Source organism: Diachasmimorpha longicaudata, chromosome 6 (assembly GCF_034640455.1).
Source record: "Diachasmimorpha longicaudata isolate KC_UGA_2023 chromosome 6, iyDiaLong2, whole genome shotgun sequence".
In the NCBI taxonomy this organism is placed as follows: domain Eukaryota; kingdom Metazoa; phylum Arthropoda; class Insecta; order Hymenoptera; family Braconidae; genus Diachasmimorpha; species Diachasmimorpha longicaudata.
Window position 1 is genome coordinate 6647390 of NC_087230.1, and position 22448 is coordinate 6669837.

Genomic DNA, 22448 nt, shown 5'->3' on the forward strand with positions numbered 1-22448 from the left:
AAAATTCAATAAGACCAGGAGCCTGTGTGGAGATTCGCCCGTGTTTGCCTGTCGTCCCATATTCCGTTGAATTTTCATTTTTAATTCTGATACGAAGGATCAAGATTAGATGAAAAAATAAAATGGAGAATAGATGACCCTTAACGTTTGGCCTAATGTCTGTTTCAGTGGCGGACCCGGGCGAATACTACAAAGGCTTCTATGGGTATAGTGGCGCCCGTCGCGCCCTCGAGGAGAAATCGACCCGCCGCTTGGTAGGTGTCATCAAAAGCCTCCCTGTCAGCATTATCTTTTATTTTCAAGATATCATCTTTCTTCTATTCATTATTAATCTGTCACTGTTGACTGCTTGATTAACGTACTTTCCTCAATTCTGGGTGAGAGGTTTTTCCGTCACATTCTAAGACTTTCACACGTCATTCCCAATCATCATGCCCTTCGGCATTGTTCATAAATTTGAGAATTAATAAATAATAAAATGTATTCCAGAAATTCCTGAGGTTGTTTTTCATTTTTTGAAACTGTCAAGTTATCCGAATCCATTGGAATTTCTATCTGATTAACCTTTCTATCACTCGCATTAATCAAGCACTTTCATTCACTCACGGGATTGCACTCACCACTGATATCGTATTTACTCACGAGCAATGTTTTTTCGTAGCTTGAGGTGCCACTATACCCATGGTATACCACTCTCATTCTTGAAGTCACGCCTGGTATCGAAAAGAAAAATTATTACTACTATGAAATTCACAATCAATACCTCAAACTCAATATTTTTGGCTGATCTTTCAGGCGTGACTTCGCAACCGGGTGACTCTCTTAACCGAAAACAAAAAATTGTAGATTGAAATCAGATATCAACTAACATTTCTTCTTTCTCCAGTCGGCATCGAGACGCGTTGGATTGTCCTGCAGCAACTGCCAGACGACAATAACCTCTCTGTGGCGCAGAAATACCTGTGGTGAGCCTGTTTGCAATGCCTGCGGACTCTACTTCAAACTGCATGCCGTCAACAGGCCGCTTTCCATGAAGAAGGACAACATTCAGACACGCAAAAGGAAACCCAAAGGTGGAATGAAGTCCTCTGATACACCGCTATCCAATAATGGACTCACTTGTGCTGTTACCATTAAGAGGAATAACAATAACAACAATTTGAAAATGGAACCTGGTGAGAAAAATTATTCATGATACTTTGGTTTATTTTAGAGACTTCTCTTTGTCCACGTAGTGCCTCAAGTTGTAGTACCAAAAATAAATCAATGATCATCGCAAGAGATTAGCAACTGAAAATCAAATATTTAGTTCTATTCGTAAATAGAGGAAATCCCCATTCCAATCAATGCTTCATGTCCAAGCAATATTTTTCGATTAATTTATATCGTGATGATTTTTCAGATAATTACGATCTCCGAATGGCCCACACCAATGTCACCCAGCCACCCTACTCAAGCTCTATCTACGGCGAGAATTCCCAAGTGAGCAGAATAGTATCATCCTACCAATCAAATCCAAATGTCTACTACGACATGCTGGCCTCTCAGCAGCAGCAAACGCAGCAGCACCTTCTGGACTGTCACTCACCAAAGGTCGAGTGTCCCTCACCACCTCGAGGCTCACCAGGAATGATCTCAGCAAATCACTCCCCCGATCATCACCTCACATCTCCCCACATCGTTAATTTGGGTACAACATCACCGAATAGCACCAACACCAAGCACATGATGGACAATGGGCACATGGAGCGACCAACAGTCGTATCAATATCATCATAAGTATCAACATTCCCCCGACTAGTTGTAGATTCAGGGCCTTTTAAGAGTGATGACTAGTTGTGATTGAATAGCTATCAGAGATAATATGAGAAGCTAATTGAGAAGCATGAGGATCGATTGTTAATTGACTTCATTCTCAAGCAGATGAATTTTTGTAATTACGATGAATGCAGGCGATCGTCCTCCAAGTGCCTTTGTACATAATTCTGTTTACGGAGAGGAGCTCATAACGATTGACCTGAAGTGTTGGAGCTCGATGATATTGATAAGGTTTTATTTTCATTAATTTTTGATCAGTGATTTATCACTCACTTATTTACGGTTCTTCGCCAAAGAAATGCACAGCTCCTGGTAGCACCATACCAAATTGACGGTTTTCCTTCTGTACATAGCACGTTTTTTTTTTGCTAGTGTTTTTTGGATATTTTTAAGATTTATAGAAGTAGACTGTTGTTTTAAGATATGAGATATTAAAAAGGATTTCTAGGCCGATGGGGTGGTTGAGGAGGTTGTTTCTTTCGTGGAGGTGAGGATCTGTTTCTTCTTTTATATTGTTGATAAATCATTGATGAATATAAAGAATGAACAACATTGTTTTGCATTCTGTCGATGAATTGAATTGTGAAGAGTCGACAGTTATTTTTGAATAAAATGGGATATTTGAAAATGTATTTGTACATTTTTATTGTTAACACACGTGGAATCGATTGTTGTCACGGCTTACGATACAGTGAGACTTTAATTGATTTCCAGAAAATTCCTGTCTCATAGGATCACAGTGTTATCAGTTGGAGCCCACTGTATACTTTGTTGTCATGACACCACCCCTTTGATAACGGGGAATCCTCGAGATTTCATTGTGTGCTGAAAGCTGAAGCAGTTGGTTTATTTTTGGAAATAAAGAGTGCAAAGTTGAAAGAACTATAACTGTGAAAATTGAGGATTTGCGCTGGGTGATTTCGAAAGATGACGACTTTATCAACTGAACTGATACTTTTCCAAGCAAATAATGCAGCTGGTTAATGCACCTTCATAGAGAGATTAAAGTAATATTCATGAGACTTGGAAAATTGAAAGAACTAGGCATTTTGCAGACTCAAAAGAGAAATGGAAATATTTGAGAGTGTTATTGAGGCGCAGTTGTCTCTATGCTCAGATCAATATTTTTGCCAAGGGACATTCCCAAACAATTTAAAATACGAAGCAAAAATTTAATTCAAGGGAGGCAGTTGCTAATAATGAATGATAAATATAAATATGAAGTTGATAATTCGAAGGTAGGATTGACGAAACGTCGCGATCACTATATTGAACTTGAATAAATCTGAAATTATTGAAAATAGTTTGAACAACTACTAAATATTTTTCAACGATGCCAAGAAAAATTGCCTCAAAATTGTGTAGAATTAAAATGAATGAATTTACGTAGAATTGAATGAAAAAAAATATTTCGTGGATCTGTAAAAATTCAGGAAGTCCACTGTGCGAATTTCTGTCAAATATTTGCACGTCCCTAGTGTAAAAGTCAACTCAATAGTTATCAAAATGATATAAAAATGCCTGGGTCAACGCGTGTTCCCGATTAGCTTGGAAAAAAAGTAAAAAAAAATATGAAAAAAATCCTAAACCTTCTCGTGTTCTCACCTAGGCGGCAGCATTGCCGTTTATTCACACCTTGTAGCGCACCTGTGTCAAGTAGACAGCGCAGCCCGTGTTACCACAAACACACGGTACCGAGAGAGCAAAGAGTCTCTCGTACCGAGCCTATCGCGCCAAGAAGGTACAACCAGATCGACTTACGATCACGAGACGGAGTAAATCGTCAAGTACTCATCACCCACTCAGTTCACTGGACAATCACTGGATATCACCCTGGGGTCAATCATCCTGGAGACCCGAGAGGACAGCCACCAGGTGAGTGGGTCCATTCTCATCATAAATTGCGTAATTCCCGCAATCCAAGCGCGATTAATTAACCCACGTAACGGAGCCGATGGAAGACATCTTTTTCGTTCTTCAGTCGACAAATGAAATAAAAAAATTAATGAATTTTTTAATGAATATTTTCTTCACACGTGCGCGCTGTTATCGCCACTGGAATTTCGGGACATTTGTCGTCCGGAAAATCTCGGGAATTTCTTATCTGATTGATGATGAAAATTATTTTCCAAGAAATTTCAATCACATTTTTTTCCACATTTCACTACAGCTGTTTCTCCACATTTACAATGGATGCGAAAATTGCTTTCAAATGTTCACTAAAAAATTTCTTCTCCAGTCGCTCGAACGTTTGAGGTTTTTTCTTTCCATTTATTTTGAATTCCATTGTTAATTTTACTGGGTCAAATCCACATTTTCGTTTCTATTTCCCGTCTCACACGGCGGCTGGCGTCAACGTGGTTCAATATTCCAACGAATGTGTGGCCCCGCACATATTTCTCTTCTTTTCGTTACTCCGAGGGGGGACAGGAGACGAATTGATCGCGTTCGCGGACCAGACTGTTTGAAAAAACACACGACACACACTTTTTTCTTCAACATTAGTCGTACCTCAGCCAGGCAAACTCGCTTTTCACCTGAATTTTCGAAAGGAAAATGCCGCATTTCACGCACTCCGTTGACATTTGTCTTATCACAACGACTGACATATTCGTGATACTCAAGTTCACGATTATTCCTATTGAAATGAGAAAAATCGGCAATCGTTGGATTGTCGTGGCGACGGAACCGACTCCCCAGGTACGTCTGGCACGAAACTATCCGTCGCCAGGAGGTACCAGATAGCCCCTGACGCAGATAATATTTTATTAATCATTAAACACATAACCGTTTGCTGTACATATAAGATAATGGAAATAATATCAGGCAATAGCGATAATGCTGTTTGTCGTACGCTAATTATTGGTCCGACTGACATTACGGAATTGTCAGCTTGAGGAAGAGGAGCTCATCGATGATTTCATAAGTCTCAATCGAGAGGGCAATATTTTGCCAGCAGTTGGAAATTTTCAACTGCAAATAATACCTGACATCTTTCAGGCTCAACTTTCCAGATTTTACAGCATCAAGTTGTCAAGTTAGTGAGTGATAACGATAGGGGTATCACAAGGGGTTTTATGAAAACAATAAAATTAAGTACTAGTTGAAAATTTTAGCCCGAACCCACTCGTGAAAATATCTCCATTTGCAAAGCCGCGAAAAGTGAATTCTCATGAGTTACTTATCAGTTTGCAAATTTATTCGCGTATTTAAGCAGTTGAAAAATGTGGAGAGCATTTTTTTTAGATGTAATTCACAATCGAAGTGTAATTCTACCATTGAATGTTGAATGAAAAAAATTCTGGACATTTTGTTCTATTCTATTTTTCGACAAGATTTGTCACCGCCAATTTATCCTAAAATTCACTGAAACTCTGACGCGATAAAAATTCCTGGAATTTATCACGACAAATTGCGGAAAAATGATCCAAGAGTCTGTAATAGAAATCGTGGAAGAGTTCTCAGGTAATTTGCCGCTTGTCAATGGCCAAAAAAATGAGTATCTCAATCTCAACACATGATTCCCCGCAGTTACTTCAACACCCAATAAACCTCGTATCACGCGTGAAAACAATGGAGGAACCGATTGTTTGCCCTTGCGACAACTCTCGGAGAATTATTAATCATCCCAGCCGTTTCACGCTGGCACGTGAAAATCCCTAGTACAATAAATTTAACCGTAATTGCGTCGTAAACTGTCTCATCCCATCGTTTTTCCCTGCCACTAAAAAAAACGACATTTTTAAAATCTCCAAATTCCCAATAATTTTCCTCTCAATTCCCGATTAAATTCACGTCTCATCCAATTCTCCGATTCACTCTGGTAATTGATCGATACATCACTCCGATTTCAATCTAAATTAATTGCGCAATGACGTTTCCGTCAAGTCCTTGGACTTTCGTCGATCGAAAAGCAAACAAAATGGAAAAAAAAATAAATTCTCGCGATGTGTACAGGGATTGGAATCATACAATTCTGCGGAGTAGAAATCGATATCAGTTATCCACTCGAGGTGATCTAGCAGGTAACCAAGGGTAAAAAGAGACAGAGATAGGTGGACTACGTGCTAGGTTGTTGAGTCGTTGATAAGGGATTGTTGATGATAAAAATGATGGTTAATTCCAGCGATGACAGCCAGCACTTCTTCACCATTTTTTTTTTTTTTCTAAATTTACTCTTCGATTCGTCTCTCGTGACGTCACACACATCCACCATTTTGTTATCTTCACTTTGAGAAATTCAGATGGCGCGGAAGGCCAGTGGGAAAGAGAATTAATTGTTTTTGAAGTCAAAAAGAATTTTTTCACTCGCGAAGTGTCTACCTGGGGCTTTTAAATATTCTGACATTTTTATGGGTCTTTACGGGGGTGCGATGGGACCCCGACAGGTACTCAATGATCGGATGGTGTTGATGAGTTCAGTAATTCGATTAGCAACTGGACGGGTAGAGTTTGAAAGGCCCTACACTCTTCTGACCGTCCCGGCTCGACTGAAATTATCATTTTAGCTGATACTAGCTAATGTAATGATGCAGTTTTATCTCGTATTATCATGGGAAACGAGATAAATTGCGATAGTGCCGTTTATTTTGACAACACTCGTCTCACCTTCTCTCCCCGACCTATCGTGGCGCCTGGTATCAGCTCTCGTAATCTTAACCATCCACGGAGGGGTTGATATTTTCGTGAACTTTTGATGAACTTGATTCAGGGATCTGGGCTCCCGTTCTGGGCTCTAGGAGATGAGCGACGGGCCGGGATCGGCCGAGGGCGACCAACGCTGGGAGAGATCGCACCGCGAAAATAACGTCTGCATTTCATGTCACAGTATTTTAATTCGCACTTGGAATTTTCGAACAAGATTTTTATCGATTAAATACAGCGAAGAAGATTTTTTTTATTAAGAAGATTTAGAGTAGATTTCCGACTATAGGAAAATTGATTTGACAAAAATATGGCCGTAACAAAGTTCATAACAATCACATGTGAATGAACATTGCTAAGAATTTCAAAAATTTTACTTGAAATGCTGACTATTAGCCGGTCTTTAATTAATATCTCGAAATCTGAGGGCGTGACAAACATGTTGTTATCTATCTCAGATTTCCAGATATCCTCGGAAACTTAGCTGTGTGGGCTTAAATCGTTTTACCGCTTTACTACTGAAGGTAATTTAGGGGCTGAAAGTAAAAGGAAAATTCCATCTCACTTTAAAGTTCAAGACTTTCAATTAATCGAAATTCCTAAATATTACACAATTAAAATTCTCGGTAAAAACTCCGGAATCACTTGGAAAATTCTCGATAGGTAAAACTTACGCGACAGCCCTCTAAAATTTTCTATTTTCTTTACTATTTTCTATTCTAATCCCTTAAATATCGGTAGCATTAGTCTGACATAAATCACCGTGTTTCTAGAAAATGATAATAAAGTCCCCGAAAACTGACAAAATCACTAATTAAAAGGAATTTTTGTATTCTTCAATTAGCCCACAGGTGAATGCCCGAAAATTCCAAACGAATTTCTGCAATTTATTGTCCGGTATCTACAATCTCTACAATCAAATCAGTTTTACCCCACTGTACCGAACATTATCGTTCCTAATGTTCCCCGTAATAGTCACCTCTAGCTGTCATCCCCCATCAATCCCCGAATGACTGAACATCAAGATGAATCAGACAAAGTTGCCCTGACGTGTTTGCACCCGTCAACGGTGTGACTCACTCACCCCTCCCGCAATAACCTAAGAGGCCATTCGATGACTCCCACAGGGTAGCAAAATACAAACAAAATGGCGGATTGAAATGGCCGATTCCACGGACAAACTACCAACGACCGTACCAACATTGTTATCTCACCGGTGTTGAGCACGGTTGGGCTCTCTCACCTTATCACAGTGCAAACACCGGACCCCTCCGTACGTTCCCGGCTTATTGTGTCAATCAAAGAGATTCTAACAATTTTTTTTTTGTTTAAAAAAAACCCCAACGTCAACTCCAACCAAAACTTTGGTTTCAAAAAAATTTGAGCCCAGTTATGGTGACTCAAAAATCCCGACTCACTGGGTAAACAGTGAATCACTGAACCGTTGAATTAAAAGAGCTAACGTTCAACCGGACACATTAGGGCAAAAATGGATTGTCGGGGAATATCGGTTATTAGATTAATTTATTTGAAGGGAAAGTCATAAAAGTTTAAAGAGGAAAAATTGGAAATTCTGCCGATGGAAATTATTCATGAACTGACTTTGAGAACGAGTCTCGTATCAATAATTATCGATCGATATCCAGAATATTTAGAGCGGCTAAAATAATCCCGAGATAATATAGAATGATAACCGTCAATGTTTGGAAACCGTAATAGAAAGACAACAAACCCCTAACTTACTTGAATATTTACAAAAAAAATTATTCCGGTTTTTTAATTGATTATAAAATAGAAAATGTATTGACCAGGAATTTTTTGATTTCAGTGAATTCCAACGACATAATTCAGTCGAATTTCATAGCTCCCACGAATGTCAAAAGAACTCTGAAGTGATAAAAATTTCCCCGAAATGTCTCTGAGTCTCACCTAAAAATACTTAACATTAAATAACTTAAACCGACTCCCCCGACATATATTGAATATAAGATTTGTTGTCAAAAAATTAGCGACTCATTCCATAATGACTCGAAAAAAAAATTAAACGTCCCAGGGCTTCCCTTTTGCCCCTCAAACCGCTATCCAGAAGCTGCCCGCCAATTGTCATCCCTATTCCTCGAGTGAGGGATGCAAACCAGAGTAATAATTATAGCGCATACCCAGGAGGGAGCTCCGAGTGACCAATGAGAGCATCGAAGGGGCGTTGTCCAATGGTCTCTTGATGCTCCCGTTCGACCACTCCAAAGCCCCATCTCTCCTCTCGCTCTCTCCTTTTTATCGCGGCTATTCCTCTCCCACAATGCACAACTCCACCGTCCGAATCCCCCGCGATGACGATGGAGGGGAGAGAGGAGAGTGCCTCCTAGACACGCGACCACCTCTCCAAGTGTAAAGCCCGAATGCCTCGCACCTTTTTTTCCAACAACTTCAGTCACTAGTCGATACCCGAGCAAGACTCATCGTCTATTTCCTGGCATACGGTGCTAAATATCGTACAGCTGGCGCTGAAGTTTCTCAAGTTCCTCGCGATATTTTGAGCTTTTGCAGGATCCAGATGCGCAAGCGATTGCACCTTTGGATCCACATTGCAAAATTCGCGTGTAATTGTATGAAAAGTGAAAAGTTATTTTGAGTTATTTTGATTTTGGTGGAGGGGATCAATGCGGCACGCAGCTAATGAGGTAATTTTTTTTTCGGAAATTCCCATTTAAAAAACCGCTAGAGAATATTTTTTTTTAATTCTACAATTTTCCCGCAATTTTTTTCGTCCGTCCTGATTGCCCGCGTAAATCATTCTAAATTCAGTGCCGTGATGGGGGTCATTTATTAATGACTCAACGAGTAGAAAGTTCCCTAAGTAGATTCAAGTATTTTAAGTACTTCTTCATTTAATTTAAATGAACGGCGCAACCCTCATTTGAAGTAATTTTCTCTGTCGCCTCGTGCACTCGCTAATGACGATTTTCCTCATTATTGGGGCCCAAAGAAATGGGCGAAGATTTCGATGAATATTGACGGTGTAGTTCACGGCCCTTCGGGAATGAGTGTTCGATAGATCGATTTTCCCGCTAGAAAAATATTCTTCTCACACGATGGAGCAGTGATGAATGACGCGTGCCTCAGTCAGCGAGCGGCGGAAATCTTGGCTTGACATTACCAAGCGGAAGTGACGCGCACCTCTGCAAACACCTTCTCCAACAATTCTTCTTTTCTTTTTATTTCAACGTTAATTCTCTCTCTGTCGGTTGTGACGAACGAGGTGTGTCGTTTTCACCATGAACATAAATACACAGCATTTTTATACCATTTCTGTGTACCCTTTTGTCGCGTGCCTTTTTAAAACCCGTGACTAATTCTGCCTATGAGTTGAGGAAAATCCAGTCTTGCCAGAATTGCAGTAAAAAAATTGTTTATTTTTATTTCATGAATTTTAGTCAAATAATTACATTCAAACTTGAATTTTATCTGAGTTTTGTTTGGTCTTCAAAGAGATAATTTTATTTTGTGGACATGAAAATTGAAGTTCAATAATTTTTTGGAGCGAAACTGTAAAAATTTTTCAAAGGACTTGAACTTTGAGTCGAGACGTGCCCATTTACTGCCAAATTAAGTTGAGTGATTAATGAACTATGAATTCGAAAATATATTACTCCGGAGTGGGCGAGAAAATTTTAATAAAAGGAATATTTAATCGCGTCGAAAATTTATTTGAAAAGAGCAGAAAATTTTGTTCGAGGTATGACTGATTGGGTTTTGCTGAAGGTTGCGAGGTACGTCATGGTGGCCTAGACCCAGATTCAATCCAGAAACAGATCTTACGAGAAGCACATCCGCATTATCGTGAAACAAGTCTTTGTTCCTGTCCCACTTTCCTCGAATTTCTAACTTTCCGAGTTGGCTAACGATAGTCACTGACTGATGGAGTCATTCAGGTACGAAAATATCGATTTCAGGACGCAATGAAGGAGAGCATGATGAAACAGGAGATGAAAATAGAATGGGAGGGTAATCGCCCTGAGGAGGGATCACCAGTGGTGCCAAGGACTGCTGAAGAACAGGCAGTGGAGAGTCCCCAGACTGTCATCACAGGAAGAAGACATGTTCGGACAATCACCACTACTGGACACATCACCGAGACTATTGCTGATGGAGAGCCGGACTCTCCAGTGCCCAGTCCCTCTGATAAACAGACCAGTAACATCCAGGTGGTACCAGTGGCTCATCAGGACCAGGACAATTATCAGGAGCAACAAACACAATTTATTCACATGAATCAGGGGAGTCCAAGTGAACAGAGGAGCATCGACCAACACCAGATTATTTATAATACGAACAATAGTGAGGAACTGCAAGTGGAGAGCCAGGAGGCGGAAGGACAGGCTCTTGCATTGGCTATTAAAGATCAAACTCGGTAATTTTTATTTGAATTAATTGATCAATAAATTGACGTTGAGAGAGATTCTTAATTTTTTATGAGTCTTTCGTCTTCAAGTTGAATTAACTAATTAATTTTTCTTCTGGAACTTATAGCCGAACTGTTCATGAGAATAAAATAGAAAATATAAGTCTCAGTCTTTCTATTGAAATTGTAGACGTTACTTGGAAATGTCAAGAAATATCTCAAAAAATTCAAAAATCTAGACTAGAAATAAAAAATTATTATATATATTCCCCCCACAGCTACACAACTCCAGTCATAGAAAGACCGGAAGTAGACAGAGTATACATATCCTACGGCGAGGACAACGACACCCGACGCGGTGGTCCAGTGATAACAGTTCAGGTTCCTGACCCCAGACGCCAGCAGTCCCGATTCAGTCCCCACGAGAATGGCCAGGTGACGCGATTCCGCAATTCTCCAGCCTCGGGTGAGGACTACGAAGGTAGTGGAATGGTTTCGCACCCCCCAACAGTCCACATACCATCACCCGCGCACCCTTATTCACCACCTGTGGAGACCCTGAGGTCTCAGCAACAACAAGTCGTCCCCACCTACACCGAGGCCACCATCAAGTACGATGTTGCACCAGCTGTGCCTACGGACAACCTGAAGACCAGCACCTACACAACTTTGGAGACTGTCGCACTGCCTCCAGCACAGACTGTTCAGTATACACCGTATGTCACAGATGGATTTCAACCTACTGGCAGTTATGCTTACGCCAAACCTGGAGACATCACTTACTTGGCTTATCCTAGTGGACAAGGAAATTTTCGTGCGGGAGAGGTAATTTCATTAGTACTCTCATTATACTGGCATTTATGGGACAGACACGTAAAGATAAAGCTCATAAATTTGTTACCCAATTAAAATCAATTAAAATTAAGAATTTTTTAACTAATTTGTAAGGTAGTGGTAGACATTTGGGTTTTGTATTCGAAATTTTCTCGAGATCCTGATCAAAATAACTTAGAAAAATATAATAAGCTGAGAAGAACAGAACTCCGTGTTCTGTCATCCCGTAGAATTGTTATTTATGTTTATATTTCTCTTTTTGAAACCGTCAACGTGCATTCGCTTTCATCTCTACACCAACAACAATGAATTTCGTAGTAACGAAGACCTAAATAATTTGAATTATGCTGTATTTTTTCATGAGTCAATGGGGCCAAATTCGCGATTGAACTTCAGGCAATTAACAAATACCCCTGAAGTGCCATGATTTGAGAATTAATTACCGCCATTTTTTGACATAAATATCCGCAAATGAAGACCGACAATTCACAAATTCCCTTGACAACATTCATATGCAATTACAATATTCAATACCACTCCTTCGATAAAAGCTCATCACTGATGATGTTTCAGGTGGAATCACGAGTTTATATAAAGGGTGACCCCACCCTAACCTCCTCGATAATTCCCACAAGAACCCAACTCCACTACGACCAACCAGGCTCCCCAAATTCCCAAGTGACAATCTACCCAGGTCCCACCCAAGGCTTCCAGTACATGAAGGGCACTGGCGAAACCTACTGGACAGCCCCTCCGAACTCCACATCACCCCCAACCCTGGATTATGTTCCTGGCTACTCCATTCCCATAACCACTAGTGATGCTGGCAGTATGATGTACTCTGGAGGTGGTTACACAGTTGCTGGTGACAATGGTCCACCCTCTCCATGGCCCACTATTCCTGTGAGTGCCTCTGACGATGGTTTTGAGCATCAGCTGATCCCAGTTGACTCCAAAGAGTGCGTCAATTGCGGAGCTAACATGACACCCTTGTGGAGAAGGGATGGCACTGGGCATTACCTGTGCAATGCCTGTGGCATTTATAATAAAATGAACGGAGCTAATAGACCGCCGATGAGATGCGGAGGAAAAATCAAACAGAGTATTGCACCTGTGAGTATCTTTTCATTTCAAAAAGGAGTATTGTATTCCTTCGATTTTAATTGTCACTAATTTTGGTCTCGAGGGCCTCCATAACTCTTCAATTAACGCATATCAAGTTCTCCACTCGGAATTTTATTTTTTTTTTGTCCGGCTGACCAAAGCCTGTACAAGGTAAACAATGTCCCACTTGTTTGGGAGATTCGAGGGGCGAGGGGGAGAGATTTAAAATCCTTTCGTGAAATATTTTAAAATTATTTCTAAGGGTTGATCGCCAGTCATTTCATGCGAATTTATCGAAAAAAATTCAAGAGAATTAAATATTATTTGCGGATGATTTTTCGTAAATCATCAATGTACTTTGAAAATTCGGAGATCGTAAGAGGACACTTTACGAAAATATTATGTAAAACCATTAATGAGCTTTCGATCCAGCAATCCATCAAATAATTGCGCAGTTCCAATGGTCAGTAAAGCGGTGATTGAAGAAAAAAAAATAGTTGTCCACCGTTTTGAATTCTAGGCCACAGAGGAATTATTTGTGCTGATAAAAAAAAAAGTCCAATACCGGGATGGACGAGGTATGGGCTTGTTGTACACAATGTGTGCACCAACACAACCAGCGTTATTAAGTAATGTTTGTGCTCTCGAGAGAAGAACGCTGTTATCTCGGAGCCCAGAACAAATAAGAGACGGGGACAGAGGGTGGGTGTTGTTTGCTCTAGTTTACTTACCTGACGAAGAGCGCGTACATTCCTCTCCTCTTCTTCTTCATGTTCTCAAACAGTCGGGGATGATGCTCGCATTCCGGCATCTGCGACAAAAAAAAAATCACAGAATGAGCGGAAAGAATTGAATGGGAAAATTGAAAGCACCGATAAGAGAAATTGTTTTTATCAATGATTTGACTAGATTATTTTCATTACTTTCAATGGAATTATTTTTTTTTCAGAGTGGACGCCGAACAGGCGTGCAATGCGCAAATTGTAGAACAAGTAACACAACGTTATGGAGAAGAAATAACAATGGCGAGCCAGTATGTAACGCCTGTGGCCTTTACTTTAAGCTTCACAATGTGAGTAGGCGTTCAAATAATTACTAAAGTATATTAAGAGTAATAAAAAACCGAAACCAGAGAAATAATAAAGGTTGAGGCGCAGTAAAGACTGCAAACAAGGGTCGTTGAGCTCGACAGTTATATGACAACAATTCTCCTTGAAAAAATGTTCGTCACACTGAGGGAGAGGAGAAGGGTTAACTCGAGACAAATAATACTTCTCACCTTTGAAATCATCCGGTATTTTTCGATGATTTTTCGGTACCTCGTTTAACGCAACACGCGGCTCCCTTCCGGTTTCAAAGGTTTTCGGGGGGGGGGGGGGGGGGGAGAACAAACGGATGTACACTAAATTGAGTCATTGGAAATATTTGAGCGACTCTTGCAGTCTAAGCTTTCGAGAGATAAATTGATTATATGGAATAAAATTGGAGGTTCTTAAAAATGTTAAATGATTCATCAATAAAAATGTGCAAAGTATTGGGGATAATTCATGAATTTTTAGTAAATTGATGATAAATCCGTTATCAGGACACGTGCGGACCCGATGACACGTGGCTATGGCTGCATTGATAACGAATTAGAACTTTTGTATTCAATCAGCTATGAAATACTTTGAATTAATATTTTGGGGGCACCTGTCCATCACCGGACACTGTGATAATTTTAGATGCGTCGATGAGATTAACATCGTAGCCAATAAATCATTCTCAGGCGTCGTAGGCATTTGGAAACATTGTTTCGAGTTAATGAGAACGATCGCTGCTTCTTCTCGTTCGTTTATTTCTCCCTGATCGATAGCAATCAATCACAATCGAGTCGAGTGTTATCAGAGTTTTTTTTTCGCGTCGGGTGATAAGAATGTTGGCTGGTATTTTTTTTCGAGAGGGGTGAGCGACAGGAGGAGAGTGGACAGCTAAATTCGGAGAAGATTATCAAGGGGATCTCGTTGAGAAAATAGGGACAATTAATTTTTTTACGAAAGAGAGAGAGAGAGAACTTTTTTGCGAAGACCCATAGAATTATGAAGAAGTCAAGAATAAATCTGTCGGAATTTTTATGGGATAATTGAACTTGACATGCTTGTCTCCATTTGTTTTTTTCAACAAATTTCAATTTCGATTTTTTTCCACGCGATAACCGTTTGTGAAAAATTTCAGTAAAATTAAATAGTCAAGAGTTAGGTTGAAGTGATGAATGGAGGAGGAAAATTTAGACAATAAGGCAAGTTCTCTGTTGATGGTGTCATTAATTTGCAGGTGAATAGACCTTTAAGTATGAAAAAAGACGGCATTCAGACCAGAAAGAGGAAGCCCAAAAATCACACAAGCATGAGCAGTGGACTGGCTGGATCCAGTGGCATCCACAAGACCGAGATGAAGGCAAACCTACTCGGTGAGTCTCTGGTGAGCAATCTCTCTTCCTTTTCCGCCTCTTTCATTTTTCAATTCCCCCATGATCCACTTGTCGGATAAGATAACTCAGTTTTTTTTAACTGAATTTTTCACTCGATGGCTTCGTGACAAGCGTGTACACAATCATTCTTTCGATTACCTGGGAAAATCGCGGGCAATATGTTTCCAAAAAAAAATGATAAGGGACTCGAAGTGTCGGTGAAATCAATTTAACAAAATTATTTTACGACTTGAATGGACTCTGCGAAGTATGATTACTTGCCTCAAGTAAATGTAATCGGTAATTTTTTTTGATAACCCGAGCGAATACGGAGTAAATTTTCTTGTAGCTAATGAATCGACTTGGAATTTTTTTCGCAATTTAATTCGACAACATTTGTTTGCGTTCGGCTGAGAGATATTATCAGAACAATGGCCGCCGCGACGAGAGAACAGGGGTGAGGGGGGGTGCAATGGGTCGTCAACGTCCAGTGATTGGTCAGAGCTCGCGAGGGGATCTCAGCGATAACGAGGGAAAAAAGTCGAGTACTTTTCCTGATCCGGTGAAATGCGCGCCTGCGCACGGTGAAATTATCTGATGGCGCCTACTTCTAGTCAGTGGGGGGAGGGTTGCTCACTAATGAAAAAAAAAACCGCAACAGTAATAACTGATTCATTTATCTTCTTTCAATTTCCTATCTCTAATTATTTCATAAATAAAATATCTCTCCCTTGAGAATCAGATTATATAATTCTTTCTCAGTACTTTTGTCAAAATTTTGGGATTCTTTTTCTGATTAATTATTTGCATGAAAAAACGTGAACTCTTCACGAATCAGACTGAGAATGTATGAATTTTTATTGAATATAAATTGCAGTGGACTCGAAGCTGCAGTTGAGTATGTACGGGGGTGGGGTCGTTGATGGGTTTGAGGAACACCATTATCTTGGTACAATGACACCATCCCAAATGGGGCACGCGCATTCGCCCCTCGCATTGCCCTCAGCCGCCGCACTCAATCGTCAGACGACCCTTACGTAAGTCCACGACACACCGTGAAAAATAATAACGTTTCGAAAGTGGAGTTTTCATTTTCAGGGACATGTCGATGATTTTCTGGGACAATTCATTGATTTTGAGAAATCCATTTCCAATAATCCGGAAATTACAGTCAAATTGCACTCATGAAAATTCATATCAGCAAATAGTGATGGTGATTCCGAAAAATCAGTGATGTGTCGAGCACTTGTTCTTTTTCAGAAGACGATGATAAACATCAGTCTGGTGGGAATAAAAAAATGATTCTGGAAAAAATATTGTGCACTAGACGAATCTACCGACCAGTATTTTTCAAATTTTCCCGCGTTCTCGCGCATCTTAATCCAACAAAAATTGAAAAATTTCTCCTACGTCCATTTCACCCATGAAATTACCTGTATTTATCATAAATTCTGATTTTTTTTTCTAACAGGTGAATTATTTCTTTCAGTGTGCCCCCATTAGAGCCGATAACAAGTTAGCACCGCACCTCGATCGCTGCTGAGCATGTCATAATTCATCGACTGCCGGTAATTCAGTTATGAGAATTTCTACCTGATCAGCCCGGCTGGTTATCGACAGAACTCCCGGAGGGAGTCGCCGTCTACTGGCCACCAACGAAAAGGAGATCGAGATAGCGAGTGAATAACAGAAATCGCGGAATTTCAAAAATCAATTTCCACAGATCTCAGACGAATTAATTAAATCCCCCGCAATAATATTTCCGTTATAAAACTATAGAATTTATGAATTCTCGGGCCTTCTGGGTGTTTGTACATAGATTTTATACATTTGTCCAAAGATTTGTGTTAGGCTTAACTATTTTTTAATTAGAATCGCGTAATTGATTGTGTTTAGAACCCAATTTAATATATTTCTAAACACAATAATCTACTGAGATTTTTACAAATGTCCATAATTGAAATTAAATACATGAATCTGGTACGATCAATACCTTGAAATTTATTTGACGAATAAAAAAATTGATTTACGATGTGGAACGGTCAAGTATGGAACAAACAAATTGAATTTGACGAATACTGCAACTGGAGAGCGTAAATAATAATTTATACATAAAACTAGATTTCGTACACTTATCCAAAGATTTGTGCTAGGTTTAATCAATTGTTAAATAGCCTTCAAGAATAATGAATTTAAAAAAATACCCTAATATATTTTTGAATTACAATAAATCAGTGTGACATTTTGATAAATATCAAGAGCATGTAAATTGAATATATGAACTATGCACGATAAATGTTTGACTTAATTCGATGAAATGAGAAGGGTAAACTCAACATAAGAACAACAACGAATAATAGAATTGACTGAAATTCATGAAATTAATCAAATAAATTCAACTGACTCAATCATAATAATTACTTTTAAACCAAATTTTATTATTTACTTTCAACAAAACCCTTTCTGGTACATCCTAAGAGACCTTAAATATACGGATTAAGTATGATGAATACGTTTGAATTTATTTGATGGAAAATATTTCGGATAAGACACCGATGTTTTATACGTGTTTCCGAGAGTTTGCAGAGGGGAGGGAGGGGGGTGGTGGTGGTTGAGGGAACAAGTGGCGATGAGAGAAGGGGGTTGAGAAGGAAGGGAGGTGAGTCCATCAGGCTAAAGAGTCGGCTATCGTGCCGGCCCCGAGTCCGCTAAGGGCTATTCCATGTTAGCCGCTCTCCACTGCCCATTTTTTTTTTTCACTCTTTTCATTTCAGTCTCACTTTATTCTTTTTATTTTCACCTTTTTGTTTTCTTATTTCACCGTGAACGGCGCAAACGTGGCGCCGCCCTCAGTCAGTGTCTCTGTCTTGGCTGCACTGCTCAGGGACATTAGTGCTCTTTCTTCGTGTACTTAATTTTCTTTTTTTTCTGTCTCTCTCACTTTACGCATGTGCCTCTATAATGTATCCCTGCGTGCGTAATTTATATCGGCGCGGGGAGATATAACTTGTGGACAATGTTGCAGAAAAATGATAATTGTAGGGGCGCAGGGGTGAGAGAGGTATGTAAAACGGATCCAGGGATCTATGCTGGATCACTTGGGGCGCCTAAAAACAGCTGTGGATCTGGTGATCTCATGTTTTATTTGACAGTTGGCCAGAGAAGTGATTATTGTGATGAGGAAGTCATTAAGAATTGAATGATTATTGTTCTGGAATTTTTTCAAAATATTTAGTCATCAAAATATAATTAATGTTTTTTTTATGGATAAAATTGAAAAATAAAATCAATTGTAGATGTCGTGATCTCATGTTTCATTCAATTTTGATTTATGGATGAAGTATATTGATTGAAATTCAGTCAAACACTGTTTGAAAGACGATCTGCGGGTGATAGGTGATAGGAATTAACAAAATCGGGCAGAGGTACGGATGTCAGTCAGTGTGGACTACTGGAAACACGCATTCTTTTCGTATTGAGTTAATCGATGGAAATCGATGAGACCCCCGGGGGAAAGGGGAGGAGGGAAATTAGTGATCCGACGGGACGGCATTATCTCGAGACAGAGGCGAAGTGGTTGCGCGACTCCTCGATCCGCCGGCGACTGCATTCTTCGACTATCGATGACCTCTTCCCCCTTTTAATTTTTTGTATTCCCTCAGTTTGAGCTGTTTTTAGGGAATTTCCCGAGGTATTTGACTAGTGATTTTTGCGGGAGTTGTTGATTTTCCCAGAGGATGAGATTCCACTGGCAGAAATAATGAGGAATTTTCTGAAGATCAGGAGAATCTCTCGAGGATAAAAAATTAAATTTCTCTACGAAATTAAATTTTTTTCAATTGATAGAAAAATGAAGGATCTATTGCACCATGCAGCTACTTTTATTATGGAATAATTTCAGTCTTCAATTTTTTTATGATCAAACCCCTTAAATTTGTGCACCAATGATCCTCCTGAAACGATCAACATACCCCTACAAGATTGAGCCATTGGACATCCCCATTGCACCCTGGCGCCAGTGTAGTAAGTGCCTAGAGTGTCCAAAGTCAAGATATTTCGATCGTAGAAACGCTCTTATTTTTCTCCCAACCAGAAAGTGGTTCTCTCACTAAAATCCCACCGTTGGCGCCAGTCTGAGGTGTAACATCTTATCAGTCCACCTTTCCCCAGCCCTTTCCTCCCCCCAATAACGTATTTTTCGTTCCAAAGCTCTCGAAATTCCTCGATTCACCAAAACCTAATTCATTAGTTTTCACCTAATAACATTAAAGTCGAAAATAAAATTTATGAAATAAGTGTTTGAGTTAATGGATAAACAAAATGAGATCAGTTTTGGATTTTTCACTGTGTTTGCGATAAATTTACGTCTTCTCCAAGTGCCCACACAATTTGCCAGACCTCCCTCGTCCTCAGACATTTCACCCACTCCTCTGCTTTATTCCTTCATTCTTTCACGAGTGTTTATTGTCCCTCTGTATTCTCACTATCCCTCCCTTCCCCGTCCCATCACCGGTGTGTCTCACGTTTTCTTCCACCCAATATCTCACCACCTCATTCCCGCCTCATTCCTCTTGGTCCGTTGGCCATATTCTCGCCCACAGTATTCGCTGTTTATCCCTCTTTGCTTTCCCTCTTACTCGCGAGTTTATATCGTCCTGGAGCCTGAGAGGGCCGCCCCGATTTCCAGGAAGAGGCCTCCACTGGCAGAAAACCCGACGTCATACGATTAGATTAGAAAAATCAATTCGCCAGTGAAGAGCTATCCCCTGGACATTTTTACTCTTTTATTTTCGATGAGGCTCTTGCAAATGCAAGCGTTTCAGAGGTGTTACTGTTCGTAAGAATTGAGAAAATCCGGTCTTATCAATTATTAATAATTAACAAAATATGTTATAAAACCAATATTAATCAATAAAAATATTCAAGTTCATGTAAACGCCAGTAGTTTGAGCGATAATTTTTCGTTGTTCTTTTGATTTAGCAAAACCAGACTTGAAAGAAAAATATATTTACGCAAAATAATATTGTTCCCGTAGAATTAATTAAAACCTCTGATATCGCGGAAGAATTACAACGGAATTGGTTAAATAAATCGCAGGTTTGATTAATAAAATCTTAAATATCACAACCATTATATTTTTGATCCCCATGGTCTGCACACCACGAAATTCCCCTCGAGATGAAATCACAAAATGGCGTACGAATGATATTGTACGTTAGACAATAACTCAAGCTCACCGGTGTCATGAGGGGTTGCATACGATCGCGTGCAGAAACGGAAGTCGCGTGCCAGGTTACCGCCTACCTCGTTAACGCACCCCGCCTCTAAGCTCATTAGAGATCTGTTAAAGAATCCAGAGAGTTGGTAATGTCAAGAGTGTAATAAATATCGCATAACTGATTCTCGGGTTCCGATTTTACTACTACTATTGAAATTATTTAATTGAAAATCTCTTAAAACAATGCGTTTGATATTTGTAGTATTAATTTTGCCAGTGAAGTCTGGGTGAAGGGGTTGACGGCAGAGTTTCGATGCCATTGTTTTGTGAAACAATATCCTAATAATTTTCCGAAATCAGAAAGCAATTAGAAGATTAAAAGATGAGAAAAAAAAATTTATTGATCGTTTTTGATATGCGATTGAACGATTTTTTCGTTGGAAATTAATTAACGAACCCCTGTGTTCATTGAAATAGAAAATTTTCAATTAAAATTAACGACTTCGTAATTAATTCCTTCGAAATTAATCCTCTCCATTAAAATCGTGTCGATGATGTATGTCAATCCGGGTAAAGTTGCACTCAAGAGTTGAATATCCTTGCAAAAAGGTGAAACGCAAGCACCGCAATGACAGCATGAGTAATATCATTAGAAATTAATTTCCCGTGATGTAAGTTCCAAGTTAAACCTAATAGTCTATGATAAAATGAAAGACGAGTAATAAAAATGGAAAGGAAATCAATTAACTTGCAACTTTCCCTGTCAAATTAAATTGCTTCGGTGCAGAAATATCGACAGCAATGTAAATTATTAGACATTTTTCTCGCTGCGCTTTTCTTTTCCCCTTCTCATTTTTTCTGAATCAGCTCAATAGCTAAATACCTGCTAACTCCACCTTGAAGACACCATTCGGCGCCATGGCTATCGTAATTGATACCGGGGAGAGAACCCAAAAGTCATCCGCAGGCGGTCATATATTTATCTAATGTTCTGTCCATTATTTTTGATAACTCAACTGCTAGGGAATGATGAGACGATTTTCTATTCGTGTAGGACAGAAATGGGGATGAATGTCACTGGATCAAACATTTCCAGGGAAAAAACTTCTCAGGTCTACGGCTCAGATTTTTAAAAATATTCTTTTCTCACTGGAAAGTGAACGAAACTTTTTTTTTGTACGTCAAACTGTCCCAAATTATTTTATAAACGTTTGTATGAACCTTTTTTTGCAATCCCTCATTTATTTTGTTATTTAATTCGCAGCTCCAGTGATTTTCCCACTCTCTCCCCTGCCAACCCTCATCGAAGTTGGTAGCAAAATATCACCCCAAATCCTTCTGACATGATCGATCTTCAGCCGTCATGCTTATGCTACTGAGGGCCCCCCTTCAATTCCGCCTGGAAGCTTCATTAGTCCCCAATCCGGTCCCCCAGGTCGGCGAAATCTCGCAATAACAAACGATCCGCCCGCAAAAAAGCCCCATCCATTGAATAAATAAAATGACGAGTGGGGATATGCACTTTTCCTGGAAGCAGTTATCAGGTTGTCAGGGCAGATAATTTTCGGGGACCCGGGGGAGGCCTCTCCCACAGACCTCTCTCTCCCTCTTTCTCTCAAGCACCTCGGCCAAGCTTTGAGGAGACGCCGGAATATTGCATTCCACTCAGTGGACTAATGGACGACGCACATAAGTGTTAGTACTCCTCCGCCCGGACATTTTGGCTCCTTTTTTTTTTTTTTACGATACTCCTTTTCTCCCCCCTCTCTATCACCCCCTCTGGTGGTGGCGAGAGAGGGGGAGATGGGCTCGTTCGTTGTTACCTGCGGCCGTTTATTGGGCTGCCATACAGGATTTTTTTATGCGGCTTTGAAATGTCGTCTGATAATGAAAGTGTTCTTCTACTCGCGGGAGCAGAAGTGGTTCAACAAAGAGTATTCTCAACATTAGCCCGCTCGGGTAATTTATCGTTTGAATG

General features: G+C 39.8%; 3 protein-coding genes across 10 annotated transcripts in view; 2 read left to right on the forward strand and 1 right to left on the reverse strand.

Moving 5' to 3' along the window:
* The window catches only part of LOC135163338 (box A-binding factor-like), a 33975-nt gene extending 31525 nt beyond the window's left edge, over positions 1-2450 (forward strand). For 2 of the 4 annotated variants that reach the window (XM_064122697.1, XM_064122696.1), the window contains exons 7-8: positions 887-1175; positions 1403-2450. In XM_064122697.1, coding sequence (XP_063978767.1) covers positions 887-1175; positions 1403-1779 — 666 coding nt within the window. In that variant the 3' untranslated portion in view covers positions 1780-2450. Of the gene's footprint in view, positions 1-168; positions 255-886; positions 1176-1402 lie in introns of those variants that run through there. The other 2 variants (XM_064122698.1, XM_064122699.1) reach the window with 2 other exon arrangements.
* LOC135163353 (arylalkylamine N-acetyltransferase 1-like) overlaps positions 1-22448 on the reverse strand; it is a 99962-nt gene that overhangs the window by 56793 nt on the left and 20721 nt on the right. Inside the window, exon 2 of the mRNA XM_064122733.1 lies at positions 13534-13613. The gene's annotated coding sequence lies outside the window, so the exon portion shown is untranslated. The remainder of the gene's footprint in view (positions 1-13533; positions 13614-22448) is intronic.
* On the forward strand, positions 2594-17547 carry LOC135163342 (endothelial transcription factor GATA-2-like). 5 transcript variants are annotated; one of them, XM_064122708.1, is made up of 8 exons: positions 2594-3693; positions 10416-10873; positions 11143-11689; positions 12272-12811; positions 13752-13874; positions 15116-15251; positions 16129-16288; positions 16741-17547. In XM_064122708.1, the coding sequence occupies exons 2-8, from the start codon at positions 10422-10424 to the stop codon at positions 16769-16771; spliced, it is 1989 nt and encodes a 662-aa protein (XP_063978778.1). In that variant the 5' UTR covers positions 2594-3693; positions 10416-10421; the 3' UTR covers positions 16772-17547. The 5 variants fall into 5 exon arrangements, with proteins under 5 accessions (XP_063978778.1, XP_063978777.1, XP_063978780.1 ...); XM_064122707.1 differs by lacking the exon at positions 2594-3693 and adding an exon at positions 8690-9143; XM_064122710.1 differs by lacking the exons at positions 2594-3693; positions 16741-17547 and adding an exon at positions 8692-9143 and having other exon boundaries at positions 15116-15262; positions 16129-16282.

Excerpts from the sequence above, each read along its gene's own strand:
- LOC135163342 (XM_064122707.1), top strand. The coding sequence starts at position 9,123 with ATGCGGCACGCAGCTAATGAG. Across the intron at positions 12,812-13,751 it reads TCAAACAGAGTATTGCACCT|AGTGGACGCCGAACAGGCGT; the intron begins GTGAGTATCTTT and ends TTTTTTTTTCAG. Across the intron at positions 16,289-16,740 it reads AATCGTCAGACGACCCTTAC|TGTGCCCCCATTAGAGCCGA; the intron begins GTAAGTCCACGA and ends TATTTCTTTCAG.